This window comes from Medicago sativa, chromosome 3, assembly GCF_051527215.1.
Source record: "Medicago sativa cultivar Bolivia chromosome 3, Bolivia_mono, whole genome shotgun sequence".
Taxonomy (NCBI): Eukaryota; Viridiplantae; Streptophyta; class Magnoliopsida; order Fabales; family Fabaceae; genus Medicago; species Medicago sativa.
Genome location: NC_140751.1, coordinates 35,368,553 through 35,384,109, shown reverse-complemented (window position 1 = coordinate 35,384,109; position 15,557 = coordinate 35,368,553). Strand labels below are relative to the sequence as shown.

Genomic DNA, 15,557 nt, shown 5'->3' with positions numbered 1-15,557 from the left:
TGTGGTTTTCGGTGAAAATGAACATAGTGATAAATTTGAGGTGAATTGGTGTTATGATTCGATGTTTATTGTTGTTTTGAATGCCTTTTGATGTTTATAAACTAATGTACAAGTTTTGGGGTCAAATTTGGGGTCAAAGGGATCAAAAATGGGATTTTTGGGTGAAAATTGGAGATTTCCCGAGAGGAAACCTAAGAACAGGGTTGTCTATTCTGGTGCAGCTCGCATGGAAAGTCCAGGGCGAGTTGCCCAGTCCAGCACCCATGTTTTGGTCGTTTCGGGCACTCGTGGTCGATCCGGACCATTCCAAACTGATTCTTTTTATGTACTTAACTGTATTTGAATTTCCTAAACCCTTGGAAACATCAATTGAGTTAGATTGAACTTGGTTTTGTGAATCGTATCTTAAGATTTTTGAAAATGGTTCAAGAATGTGAATTTTCCAAAAACTCGTTTTCTCAAAGCAAAAGGGTAGGAATAGGGTTGTGCACTGTAACCATGATTTTTTTTTTTTTTTTAAATATTTTGAAGGGTGTGTGTGAGCTTTAACATGACTTCACTTTACAAATTGAATTTCTTTTGAAAAGTGTTAAAGTGAGACGAACTTAGGTGAATTTTTGAATTTTTTGGAGTTGGCCAATGAAACATATATGTATATACTACTGCACTCATATGTGAATTGTGTGTATACTCGGTTGAGATGTTTGAACTTGTTTACTTTGATTTTAGAGCATTTATCGGAAAATGTTAGTTTTCATAAACTGAGACAAACTTTGCCAAATCAATACTTTATGGTCGGATAACTGGTAGGAAACTTTAAATTCATGTTAGTATGATTGAATGTGAATGAGTTGCTAAAGATTGGGAGTTTGAATTGATGAATGTCATAATGTGGCTAATTGTCCGTCTTTGTGTGAAACTTTATCGTTTCTTTAAGGTGTTAAATGTTGATGATGCTTATGATGACGATTGTTTTCATGATTATAAATTGATGATGACTTGTTGATTGTATGGATGTAAGTATTTGATAATGCAATCGTTGGTGAATAGCATAAATGCAAGTTGATTATGTTATTGTATGTGAAGTTGAGTCGTGCATTGTTGAGTCCTTACTTGAAGTCCATGCATTCATAGTCATACGAGCCTACTTGAAGTATGTAAATATGCAGGTTGAAAATGCGGGTTGACTATTACATAACTTCTGCAAGACATAAACGTGGGTTGATTATTATGTTAATGGATTCATTAAAGATAGAATTATCTCCGGAATCCTATGGTACCACAATCATCTAGAAGAGTCTAGAACATTGTATGCTTTTACTAATTGGTGAGTTGAGTCCTTATTTGAATATGTGAATCGGTGTATATGTGCACTGGTGAACTTTTGGTGAATACTTGAACAAGGTGAATTGTATGTATACTTGATTGAGCTTTTATATTTGTTGAATAAATTTGTTAATCATGTGAAATTAAATTGTTTTATTTATTTTCATTTGATTATGTTTAATTATGGATTGTGAACTAACCCCAAGTGGTCGTTTGGTTGACCACCTACCTTATTTGTATGTGTCATACCCCAAATTTTGACCAGTAAAATATTTTGTCCGCACTTAATTAGCTAAAATCCTTTTCCGTATAGTTAAGATCTTTATTAGCAATTTCAGTATTTAAAGCAGTTTATTCGTATTTCAGTCAGTTAAAACTTTTTTTTGTTGTTCGTATGTTATGTCCAATTATTTAAAACTTTTCTTTTCGTATAATTGAGTTTTTGTCGTATTTTTAGTTAGTGAAGTTTTTATTATTCGTATAATTAAATCTTTTTGTGCGTATTTTAAAAACTGTTATTCGACATTTAAGAAGTTTATTTGTATTTTAAAAACACTGTATTTTTTAGTCATTCAGTTGAAATTTCGGCAGAGAGGTATTTTAAAATACCTCATTTTGGTTACCAAAAGAGTTTTTTTTTCTTTCTTTTTTTGTTTTTATTATTTTATTTTTGTTCTAAATTATGTTTTATTATTATTTATTCTTTAGTTTTTATATGTATGTATATTTTCATATATGTCACTAACATGACAGTATTCCCATCCTTTTTTCTGTTTTCTTTTTTTATTATTTTTATTTCTTTTGTTTGTTTTAAGGGTCCTGTCCAGGTGGCAGTCACAGATTGGTCCTCTTGTCCCCTTTCTCAAGTCTTTGATACAAGGGCAGTGTGGTCATTTGGCTTTATCAGAGTAACCCTAATATTTTATTATAAATAGTCCTTCAGTGCACTGTAGCGCGTCAGAGTCAGTCACAATCACTGTAGCCGCAGAGAATAATCAGAATAAAAAAATCATAAACACTCCAATATTTCTCTCTCTCCCCTTTTTTGAATCAAAGTCATAAAAAGCTCATGAACATGATGAATATCATATGAATTTCATATGAACATTCAAACATTCATCTAGTTTTCAGTTATATCACACATACAAAAATATCATCAATCAACACTACAATCACAAAATCATCACAAAAACCCACATACAACACAAAACCGAACCGGACCTACTCGTTTGCATCAAAAACGAACCGGAACAACAAGAGAACCAGACCGGCCGAACCGGACCAGCTCTCAACCGAACCGGAAGCTTGTGTGAGAGGCGGCCAGAGCAAGCAAACCGACGGCGGCAGTAGCAGATCGGACCGGATTTCGCCAAAAACAAAGGTAAACGCGTTTCTATGTGAGCTCCTATGTAGATCCGATAGTTTTTTTGTGTTTCATTAAACTTTGTTTTTCAAACTTCAAACTCAGATCTACGCTTCACCGACGATTTTCTTGAAAAATTAAGCCCGGATTCGTGATTAGAAAGAAAAAGGATTGTTAAAAAGCTAAAAAAAATTGAATCGGGCCAAAAAAAATTTCCGACGCGGTGGTGCCGCCACCTCGCGGTGGTCGGCCACCGCGCCGGACCGGTGAGGCTGGTCGGAGAAGAAGGTCTGAATTGCAGAGCCTCTCTCTCTTCTTTTTGCTTTGGTTTTGTTTAGAGAGAGGTTCATTTCATGTTATGTGTGTTTTGCCTTGAGATTTTGCTTTTATACCCCTGCTTAATCATACGCACACGTACACTGTGTGTTCACCATGCTCCATCACTTCTAACCATCAGATCTATCTTGTTTGTTTAATCTAACATCTATTGTACACTTAGTTTGATTTTATGCTTGCTGTGTTATTGTGTGGCCATGTGACCTCAAGACTAGGCCGTTGGATCCTAGATCCAACGCACGAGGATGCTCTTGGGAGGACTCACTCTCTGATCTTGATCAACTTTGATCAAGTGGCTGCTATGTTCCCTGTCTTTTTTCCTTTTCTTTTTTGTTTTGTTTTTAACCTTTTAGATTGATCTAATGGCTGCTGTATTCCCAACTTTTTACCTTGATTTTTTCCTGTGTTATATTTAGCCTTTAGATCAATCTAGTGGCTGTGATGAGCCCTTTAGTGATTAAATTTGGACCCCTTGATGCATCAAGTGGTCCAGATTTAATCCTGCTGAGCCAATTTTAATTTTATTAATTTCTTCTCCTTTTTACTATTTTCTACACCACTTTTGGCATTTAAATGCCTCTTTTTATTCCTAAAAATATATCTCCATCCTTTTAAACTTTCTAACCTTAAATTTTGTTTTAATTGCTTATTTTCATTACTTTCTCCGAATGTTTGCTTGTTTATTTTTAATTGTGGTGCTCAATTTAATTTGTGCTTACTTATATTTTAATTGTGTTTAGAATTTTTGCATGCATATTTTATTTTCGCCATTCATTCTATTTTTGCTTTTGAGTTGTTTTATTATAGTTATTGATTTAGTGTGTATGTTAGGTATTGATGTAATTTATTTTTTCGCATTTTTATTTCTTGCTTTAGAATGGACCTAAGAATGGTATGTAATAGCGTAGTAATTGCACACACCGACACTTGCACCGACACCATATCACTTTATTAATCGCTTTTACCTCGCTTTATTTTTCACGTCGTTACGTTAGCTTACCGTTAGTTTTGAAAAACCTTTTTATCTCAAAAATCAAACAAGTAAAAAGTCAAATATTTTCTTAATAAACCTTGGATCCAAATCCAAGTTGTTTTCCTTTTTTATTTTTCTTAATCAAATTTCTAATGAATCTTAATTAAACTTAGACTAAAGTTCTTAATTAAAATTGAAACAACCTCACTTCCATTTTATTCTTCTATACCTTGAGGTCTCGCAACCCTTCTTAAAACCATTTTCAAAATCAAATTAAAATCAACTTAACCCACAAAAAATATTTTTAAGAGAGAACTACGGCGGTTTTGATCCCTTTTAAGGGTACGTAGGCAAGGGTTTATTCCTTCCAAATCGATCAAATAAAAATAACAAAAGCTCATACCTCTTCTCCCTCCATTCTTTCACTTAGACTTTTAGCAATAAATTTTCAAATAAAAATAACCTAGTACAAGATAAAGTTAGAAAGAGGTTCCCACAGAGTACCGTGGACGATGCGGGTGCCTAACACCTTCCCAAATCGTAACTGTAATATCCCGCTTAACAGTAACGGAATATTACCCATTAGACGCGTCAGAGGACAAATGATCATGGAAATGTCTATTAATGGCATAAGTCAGGTATGAGCTAGATATCAGAGATTAAGTGTTATAGAATGTCAAGTACGACGGAAGATGTTTTTATGAAATATCAGTCAAGCATGGGCTTATGTGTCAGTGTCAGGTAAACACGACTAAGGCGAAGGGCAAAGTGGTAAAATGTTGCAAGTGACTATATAAGGCCACAAGGGCCATTTTTCTTCATTTCCCACTTCATTTTCTCTCTCTAGGTTTTTGGGAAAATATTTCTCTCCTCCTTCTCTCTAGAATTTCGCCTCCCTCTCCTCTCCAAGACATCCAATCTTCCTTCAAAACATGATCAAGTATGGTTTGGATAGCTTAGCAACCAAGAAACAAGTGGAGGAAGAGATTAAAGCAAGGTTTGGAGGAAAGGGCTATAGATCAAGCATGAAGCAAAGCTAGGGTTGATGCTTGGAAATTGCAAGGATTATGTTATGTGAGTTCTATAGATAGATTACCACCCTTTGGGTTGTGCAATTCCATGTTTAAAGGATTGATTCATGTTTATGAGGGGATTAGAACCCTAATACTCTTTTGATAAATTCTTGTAGATTAGATGTTAAATTGCCATGAAATATGTTTATAAATGTATATACATGTTGCTGGATGATTATGGTGCATTGCAGGATCAAACTGAACAAGTTTTGGGTCAAAACTGGAAATTTGGTACCACAGACCCGAAGAGCTACGCTATTAGCGAAATCTACGCTAATAGCGAAATTGACAGGATGAGCCACGCCCCAGCTGAGCTATTAGCGCAGCTCTCTGGACTTGGCCAACTTGCTTTGGCCTGTTGGCCCAGTTCAGGGTCTGTGGTGCATTCCGAAGCTTTTCTTTCGATGTTTTACAACTATTTAACCCCAAAACAACACCTAAGCAATGCACATAACATCAAATGATTCTTGAAATGAAAATCATGGCAATCTTAACATGAATGGCAAGAGTGATTCAAGAGAGTTTAGCCGAGTTACTCGGGTAGCAAAGAACTAGGCATGGGATGAAAATAGAGCCTTGACATAGCTTGTCAAGAACTAGAATACTTAGTAAAGAATAGAATGCTAGGCATGAGTGGTATGCTTGACTAGAGGCGAAGAGATATAGAGTATTCTCTTCGCATAGAAACTAGAGAGCCATACGAGTATGGCAAGACGTGAATTGATTAGACATCTCTTCACATAGCAAGTTAAACAAGCATATAGTTTACCTCTAGTTGGATCGTATAGGCATCCGAGGTAAAAGAGATAGCTAGCATAGATTTAATACTCATGTATATATATAGACCAAGACTTTAAAGTTAAGGTGCCATGTCTCTTGTGTCCACACTAGGTTGGCTCAAGAGGTTTCCATTAGGTGAAACGGGGTTAGCCGTAAGGAACCCGCATGTCACTTAGTAAGTAAGATGTAGTGGTCGTGTCTCTTGTGTCCACACTAGGTTGGTTCAAGAGGTTTCCATTAGGTGAAATGGGGTTAGCCGTAAGGATCCCGCACGTCACTGCAGGAGTGCCGTTGGTTATACCTTAGATAGGTTTCCATCGGATAGATAGGGATTGCGCTCGGGGTTACTCCACTCGGGGCTTTCCGTAAAATGAACTCAGATAATAATTGTTTGTTAAACGCTAACTTTATGAATGAACTTGACTATGCATATTTATTAGATATATTTATGTTATGTCATAGAGCCTTGACGTAGATCGTCAAGAATTAGTAGAGCCTTGACGTAGATCGTCAAGAATAGTAGAACATAGACGTAGATCGTCAAAACTAGCATGATAGCAAGATAGAATATGTTGTTAGATACAACATAGTTATGCATAGAGCAAGAATAGAGAAAGATATACCGATGACGATCTTAGGTTTCCCCTAATCGTCCGGTTTAGAATTGTGTCATGATTATAGTATGCTTAGGCCTCGATACGTAGAGCGTATTCTTGGCATTGCGGTTTTAGATTCCCCTTGACCGCCATGACACGTATAGGAAGTGAAGCCTATAACAAGTGAGATATGTCTATGACGGCTCTAGTATGCACTACCGTCTAAGTATGCAAGTCCCCACACACGTATAATCAACCGTTAGGTTGTAATGTAGACACGTGGTGACCGTAGGTTTCCCCTGAGGTTACCTATAGCCTAGGATTTAGGGGAACTCACTGAGACATTATGTCTCATCCCAATCCTTATTTGTTTCAGATTAACAGGTTGGATTAGCAAGCTAGTAGCCGAATGGATGATGCGACAAGTGTTCGTTCGTACCGCTGCAGGATGAGATGGTTATGCAAGGACGCATTCTTTATACTTTAGAAAAGTTGAGTGTATTATTATGTACGAACGCATTTGGTTGTATACATATATATTCATTCGTAGTTGTTTTGTTGTAAATTTTAATGTATCCAGTACTAATCTAACGCACATGCTAGACTTTCTAGATACGTCTAGTATGGGTGTTACATTTGGTATCAGAGCAGGTCGATTCAGATCGTGCCTTGGGTCATTAAGTTACAACAAAGGTAGTGGGACCATTGGGTTCCGGGTAAATGTTCTAGTTGTTGTTGTTAGTTGAGCCTGATCAACTCGATTTAGCATTCGACGATTAGAATGGATGCCTGAGAGCTGAGTAGGACCCTGGAGGAACGAAGCATGTGAAGAAGATGCACCGGAAAGTGTGAACTTAGAAGCAAGAACTCAGAATGAGTATCAGTAAGAAGTTGATCGTGCCAGTAGGTGGCCGGTAAACTAAGCAAGTAGAAGTATGAATCCTCCGGGAATGTAAGGCAATGTTGAGAAGGGACGTTTAGACAGCGTTGGGTAAGTTGTTGATGATACTTCGTATACTCATAAGAGAATGATATGAAAATATCTTAGCAGGACCTGAAGCTTCAGTAAGGGTCGTAGTTAGAACGGAAATTGTATTCCAGAAGGTAAGCGCAAGGCTACAAGATAGAGAGCAGTCGACGTAGGTTGACGGGATTAGTAGACTCTCAGGAATAGCGTTATGTTATTGAGATTATGGACTTGAATGTTCAAAGTGAACAAGGTTCTAATGTTTGGGAAGCTACGTTAAGTGGTAACGCAGAGAAGTAAGCTACTCGTAGTAGAAAAGGATTTAGTGAAAGTTTTATGTTATCAGGAATGAAGCATTAGTTTCTAAAGTGCCGAGAATTGTATCGAGTTAGGTTGATGCTTGCCATGCATATATTATAGAATGTTTTACGATGCTAGGAAAGAATGATGTGCATTAGGTTACTTGAGACATAAGAATTTTCGTGCAAAGAATGTTTTTTTTCCGGAAAATTGAGCTGAAGAAACTCATCAATAGCGAACCTGGAGCGAAATTTTCGATTTTCCCGAAAACTTTCAGTTCGTCTCTAGGATCTGCAGTGACTTGGGGAGTTGTCTTCACAATCTTTTATGCGACGGAAACCTTTATAACATCAAGTGACGAATGCATATCACATCCTAAAGTTTCCAAAAGGGAAAGAGGCATGGGCAATCATCAACGAAAATCGAATCGGTTTAATGCGACTTTGGAAGTTAATGTGACAAGAGTTAAGAATGAGTTTAGACCAAAAGTTTAGAGGCACCAGTATCTAGAATGGAAGTCACAGATGTGAAGGCATGAAGAAAGAGTTAAAGTGGTGAAGAGTTTTATGAAATCGCAAGGTTCTTGAATTTTGCGGAGTTATGAGTATCCCTCAAATCTATGTTTTGCTTGATGAACTTGCGAAGGCTCGTTAGGATGCTAAATCGTAAAGTTACATGATTTTAGAAAGATATACACATAAGGGTGATTGAAGTTGGCATTTTAAAATACAAATGAATTTTTGTAGGTACCGGTTTGTTACGACTCGTGTAGTATGGGCTACACCCACTAGGACTAAGATTTGATGACACATACGTGTTATCAACTCGTCCTGAGATTTTAGAGTAACGACTGGGACCTAGATTCAGTATATGTTTTATATAGTTGAAAATCATCAACGTCAATGACCCGTGTGCTAATTTACGAAATTTTCTTTGAAAGAAAAATTAACGAGCAAGCACAGGAAGGATTAAGCAAAACATAGTATGCGAGATACGAAGATACAATGTTAGATGCATAAGAAAGTATGTCCGAGTGCAAGATGAGTCTACCGTGGGAGGTTGTAAGAGCGTTTCATGGAATAGTAGTTATGTAATTGCAAAGATGTGCTCCTTGAGTTAAGTTGCTCAGGAATAAGAATAAGTATGACATTGATATGTCCAGAGGTAAGTTTCCTTGAGATTCAATCTTACCAGCAAAGAGTAGAACGAGGTTGCAGAGTAGCATGCAACATAGAAGTATCGAGCAGAGTTCAAGCAGATATTGAGGTGATAATAGAAAAAGAATAAAATTTCCCTCGTCTCAACGGATCAGAGTATTGGTTGAGGCCAACCGGTGGAAATCAGAGTAGCGCAACGGAAGTTAATTACTTAAGTTGCGAGCAGTAGCCATGGAACATGGAAAATTGGTAGTAAGAAACTTCGTGAAGAAGTTCAGGATAGCAATGCAGCTTTAGTGAGAAGTATTATGTGGAAAGCGAGGAGTTCTCGTTATGTAAGTAAGTATAGATGCTTACGCAGCCAGTATTGATTAAAGTGAAAGTTTAAAGAGAGCATCTTCACTCAGGTAAGATGAGAAAGACTAGAGTTACACAGACGAATTAATCGGGTTGCCAATTTGGTGATGCCGAATGCGCAGAAGAGTTGTTGGTTAGCCAGAAAGAGTATGTGCTATGTTAATGGAGTACGATTTATGAGTTATGCCTGACGAAGTACATACCCTCTTATACCATACTTGTTAAATGATAACGATACTTTCTAGAATGGTGTCAAGCCACGATTTTATAACTTTTAAAGATAAGATTGGTATTGAGGAACTTGGGAACGATGGTTATTTTAAAAACATGAAATTTCACATTGTTAAAACTAAAGAGATACGTCGTAAGCGAGTAAGCTCACTTAAGACGTACAGACTTCAGGACCAGCTTGTTAGAGACAAGTGTGAAGGAGAGTCGTAAGACCTTTTTCAGATATAGAGACTCGTCCTGTGGTTCTGCAGTACTAGTATAGACTCAGTTTTAAAAATGATATTTTTCTAGTCATGTATTTATTCGTTCCAAGAACCTATGTACCAAAGTTTAGAAACTCTTAGAAACAAAAGCTAGAATGAGTATCGTTATTAACTAACAAGCAATGGCGCTAGAAAGTATGACAATACTAGAAGATAAAGTTTTTATGAATGAATGACAAGGCCCATGTGATATTAGTGTCATACGGGATGCACGGATTTGTGCTAAGAGTGTTCAATGCAAGTGCAAAAGGACTTAGTAGAAAGTTTCAAGAATATGTGAACCGCCAGACAGGTTAATAGATTGTCAGATGAATCAGTGTAGTTGAGTTCACTTCTTCATGCCAAGCTAGACAAGTTACCCACGAATTGTAGTACAGGGAGATTATGAAGAGAGAAAGGTTTCATAAGACTATGGTTAGAGATGAGTAGAATCACCAAGATAAGTAGCAACAGTAAGAAGCATAAATCGCAATGTGCGGTAAAACGGATTATGTATGCATGATAAGATGTATACATGGAAGATGTGTTAGATACACGTAAGCACTGCAGGGCAAACCTGGATATAAGTAGAACTCCAGTTTAAAGGCAAATCCTGAGTGATTCAGATAGAGAAAAGTTACGTAGATGCAGAGTTCATGCTAAGCAGAGAAGGAATAGATCCGAGACAAGCAATCCTCTTATAACAAAAGTTAGTTTTAATCACTATGTTCTCAGACAGTTCTGTGATTTTGATAAAGATAGTAAGATTGAAGAGACCATATTCAATCATATGTATAATAAGAAAGAGGATAAATTGCATGCTTTATTGAGAAAAGTATTCTTCAACCTTCCTAGAGTGGTTTTGATCAGATATTGTACAGCAGAAACCAAAGGAGACAGATTTTAGTTGCGATGATTGTGGATGATTTCTAAATTTCGAGGACGAAATTTTTTTTAAGGGGGGTAGAGTGTAATATCCCGCTTAACAGTAACGGAATATTACCCATTAGACGCGTCAGAGGACAAATGATCATGGAAATGTCTATTAATGGCATAAGTCAGGTATGAGCTAGATATCAGAGATTAAGTGTTATAGAATGTCAAGTACGACGGAAGATGTTTTTATGAAATATCAGTCAAGCATGGGCTTATGTGTCAGTGTCAGGTAAACACGACTAAGGCGAAGGGCAAAGTGGTAAAATGTTGCAAGTGACTATATAAGGCCACAAGGGCCATTTTTCTTCATTTCCCACTTCATTTTCTCTCTCTAGGTTTTTGGGAAAATATTTCTCTCCTCCTTCTCTCTAGAATTTCGCCTCCCTCTCCTCTCCAAGACATCCAATCTTCCTTCAAAACATGATCAAGTATGGTTTGGATAGCTTAGCAACCAAGAAACAAGTGGAGGAAGAGATTAAAGCAAGGTTTGGAGGAAAGGGCTATAGATCAAGCATGAAGCAAAGCTAGGGTTGATGCTTGGAAATTGCAAGGATTATGTTAGGTGAGTTCTATAGATAGATTACCACCCTTTGGGTTGTGCAATTCCATGTTTAAAGGATTGATTCATGTTTATGAGGGGATTAGAACCCTAATACTCTTTTGATAAATTCTTGTAGATTAGATGTTAAATTGCCATGAAATATGTTTATAAATGTATATACATGTTGCTGGATGATTATGGTGCATTGCAGGATCAAACTGAACAAGTTTTGGGTCAAAACTGGAAATTTGGTACCACAGACCCGAAGAGCTACGCTATTAGCGAAATCTACGCTAATAGCGAAATTGACAGGATGAGCCACGCCCCAGCTGAGCTATTAGCGCAGCTCTCTGGACTTGGCCAACTTGCTTTGGCCTGTTGGCCTAGTTCAGGGTCTGTGGTGCATTCCGAAGCTTTTCTTTCGATGTTTTACAACTATTTAACCCCAAAACAACACCTAAGCAATGCACATAACATCAAATGATTCTTGAAATGAAAATCATGGCAATCTTAACATGAATGGAAAGAGTGATTCAAGAGAGTTTAGCCGAGTTACTCGGGTAGCAAAGAACTAGGCATGGGATGAAAATAGAGCCTTGACATAGCTTGTCAAGAACTAGAATAGTTAGTAAAGAATAGAATGCTAGGCATGAGTGGTATGCTTGACTAGAGGCGAAGAGATATAGAGTATTCTCTTCGCATAGAAACTAGAGAGCCATACGAGTATGGCAAGACGTGAATTGATTAGACATCTCTTCACATAGCAAGTTAAACAAGCATATAGTTTACCTCTAGTTGGATCGTATAGGCATCCGAGGTAAAAGAGATAGCTAGCATAGATTTATTACTCATGTATATATATAGACCAAGACTTTAAAGTTAAGGTGCCATGTCTCTTGTGTCCACACTAGGTTGGCTCAAGAGGTTTCCATTAGGTGAAACGGGGTTAGCCGTAAGGAACCCGCATGTCACTTAGTAAGTAAGATGTAGTGGTCGTGTCTCTTGTGTCCACACTAGGTTGGTTCAAGAGGTTTCCATTAGGTGAAATGGGGTTAGCCGTAAGGATCCCGCACGTCACTGCAGGAGTGCCGTTGGTTATACCTTAGATAGGTTTCCATCGGATAGATAGGGATTGCGCTCGGGGTTACTCCACTCGGGGCTTTCCGTAAAATGAACTCAGATAATAATTGTTTGTTAAACGCTAACTTTATGAATGAACTTGACTATGCATATTTATTAGATATATTTATGTTATGTCATAGAGCCTTGACGTAGATCGTCAAGAATTAGTAGAGCCTTGACGTAGATCGTCAAGAATAGTAGAACATAGACGTAGATCGTCAAAACTAGCATGATAGCAAGATAGAATATGTTGTTAGATACAACATAGTTATGCATAGAGCAAGAATAGAGAAAGATATACCGATGACGATCTTAGGTTTCCCCTAATCGTCCGGTTTAGAATTGTGTCATGATTATAGTATGCTTAGGCCTCGATACGTAGAGCGTATTCTTGGCATTGCGGTTTTAGATTCCCCTTGACCGCCATGACACGTATAGGAAGTGAAGCCTATAACAAGTGAGATATGTCTATGACGGCTCTAGTATGCACTACCGTCTAAGTATGCAAGTCCCCACACACGTATAATCAACCGTTAGGTTGTAATGTAGACACGTGGTGACCGTAGGTTTCCCCTGAGGTTACCTATAGCCTAGGATTTAGGGGAACTCACTGAGACATTATGTCTCATCCCAATCCTTATTTGTTTCAGATTAACAGGTTGGATTAGCAAGCTAGTAGCCGAATGGATGATGCGACAAGTGTTCGTTCGTACCGCTGCAGGATGAGATGGTTATGCAAGGACGCATTCTTTATACTTTAGAAAAGTTGAGTGTATTATTATGTACGAACGCATTTGGTTGTATACATATATATTCATTCGTAGTTGTTTTGTTGTAAATTTTAATGTATCCAGTACTAATCTAACGCACATGCTAGACTTTCTAGATACGTCTAGTATGGGTGTTACAGTAACCGACCCCCGGATCCAAATAAGGGTTTAACTCATTTTCCCTTCCCACGAAAAATCGAGAAAGTCCAAACGATTGAGGGTTCAAAACCAATCAATGGATTGATACCCGAAAATCATGGTCTACAAAATTGGCGACTCTGCTGGGGATCCTACGCGGGTTAAACCCACCTTTCTTTCTTTATCTTTTATGCTTCATTATTTGTATATACTTTGTAAATATTTATACGTGAGTGGTGAGATAAGCTCTATACCCGGGCTTGAGCGAAACATAAGATAGGAGTGGTAGACTCACATTGCCATACCGAGAGTATTCTCGTGTCTTGACACACGTGAGATAACCACGCTTAGCGGAGGATCTTAAAGTAATATATGTCGGCGGGTGTTGTCACGCTTAGACTCTATTGCTTTTAAGTTTCCGTTGAACGCTATGGACCTTAGTAACCCTTAACCCATCTTGGCCTTTTTAGGACGTAGTGCGGTGGGCTAACCGGGTGATTTCTCGGTATTAGTCGACTTGCAATGCTACACTCGAACTAGACTTTCCTACGAACGTTATTGGACCGGGTGTTGTCACGGTATCCAATAAAGTTCTGTGGCGGTTGTAATTCGGGAACCTTGGTAGAACCCTTGTTACTTGTGCAAATGGAAACCATAGTCCTTACCAAATGGCGTTGTTATCCCTAAACTCCAACATTGTATACTTTAAACCTCATATTTTTTATGCATAATCATACATACATTCATCCATTCATAAATAGTTCCTTTTCTCATCCAACAAAAAAAAATCGAAGGACTTATGTAGAAGTTTTTTTGTAAACATCATAGGAAATCGAGGATGCAAGGAGAACTCATGGGTATAAGTTCAAAAAACCAGACTTGGAGAGCTTAAGGAGGTTACCAAGGAAATTGAGGGATCCAGATCATTTTCGAAATCGGTATGGTTGCTTGATGGATATTCTCATGGTAAAGGTGGATGAGGGCCTTCTCAATACTTTGGTCCAATTTTATGATCCGGTCTACCACTGCTTTACATTCCCAGATTTTCAGCTCTTTCCTACATTAGAGGAGTATTCCCATTGGGTTGGATTGCCCGTACTCAACCAAGTGCCTTTTGAAAGTCCTGAACTCACCCCTAAAAAAATCCAAGCTCTCGCAAAAGCCCTTAACCGCAACTTAGCCAATGTAAGAAACAAATTTACTCTTAAAGACGGACTTCAGTGTTTATCCTACGACTTTCTCTACCAAATAGCCACCACATGGCTTGACGACTTGAAGTTGGATGCTTTTGAATCTGTTCTCGCTTTACTCATCTATGGTATTGTACTCTTCCCAAATGTTGACGGCTTTGTTGACATGAATGCCATCCAAATTTTCCTAGATCAAAATCCGGTTCCCGTTTTGCTTGCTGACACCTATGTTTTTATCCATGATCGAACCGAAAAAGTAAAAGGAACCATCATTTGTTGTGCACCTCTACTTTACATGTGGATCAACTCACATTTACCTCGCCCTAAGTTTAGACCAGAATATCTCCCTTGGTCTCAGAAGCTCATGGCCCTTACCCCTGATGATGTCATTTGGTTTAACCCAGCTTGTGACCTCGACTCTATCATCAACAGTTGTGGAGTTTTCAACAACGTACCACTTCTTGGCACACGTGGAGGAATTTGTTATAGCCCCATTCTTGCTAGACGACAGTTCGGATACCCTATGGAAATGAAACATATGTATCTCATTCTGGACAAAGATTTCTTCCTCTACAAAAAGGATGATAAGAACCTAAGGGTGCAATTTGAAAAGGCTTGGCATTCCATCTTCAGGATGGATAGGAACCTATTAGGAAGGAAGTCGGTCATTATTCAGGAAGCTTATGTACAATGGGTCATTGACCGAGCAAACCAATTGAAGATGCCTTACCCGCGACAAAGGTATGTGACTGCAACTACTCCAACCATACCTATGCCTTTACCTCCTGAAGCAGTTAGATATCGAAAGGCGTGAAAGGTCCATTGTGGAGGGAAAGCTCCGCAAAAAAGGGCAGGATTATGAGATAGTGATGGATCTGTTGGAGAAAGAAACTTGGGCGAAGCACCAGCAGAAGATTGAAAATGATAAGCTAAAGAACATCATCAAGGAACAGAGGGCTATGCTTGAGAGGGTTTCAAGGAGTAAGAAGAGGCGCATGGATATGTTTGCCGGTGCACACCCAAATTTCCTGGAGTAGGAGTTTGAGTCTCCCAGTTGCTTTTATGTTATCTTTCAGGTTTTTGCTTATGTACTTTGGAGTCTATCCCTTGGCTCAGTCTGTTAGAAAGGGAATTACCTTGTAGTATTTTATATTTGGAG

General features: G+C 38.1%; 1 protein-coding gene across 1 annotated transcript; it reads left to right on the top strand.

The window, feature by feature from the left end:
* The first annotated feature begins 148 nt into the window (after positions 1 to 148).
* On the top strand, positions 149 to 15,212 carry LOC146937340 (uncharacterized). The gene is made up of 2 exons (XM_085749399.1): positions 149 to 325; positions 14,037 to 15,212. The coding sequence occupies exons 1-2, from the start codon at positions 149 to 151 to the stop codon at positions 15,210 to 15,212; spliced, it is 1,353 nt and encodes a 450-aa protein (XP_085605525.1).
* The last annotated feature ends 345 nt before the right edge of the window (positions 15,213 to 15,557 follow it).

Coding starts and splice junctions, on each gene's coding strand:
- LOC146937340 (XM_085749399.1), top strand. CDS start 149: ATGGGATTTTTGGGTGAAAATTGGAGATTTCCCGAGAGGAAACCTAAG. Junction 326..14,036: donor TCCAAACTGATTCTTTTTAT/GTACTTAACTGT, acceptor TAAACATCATAG/GAAATCGAGGATGCAAGGAG.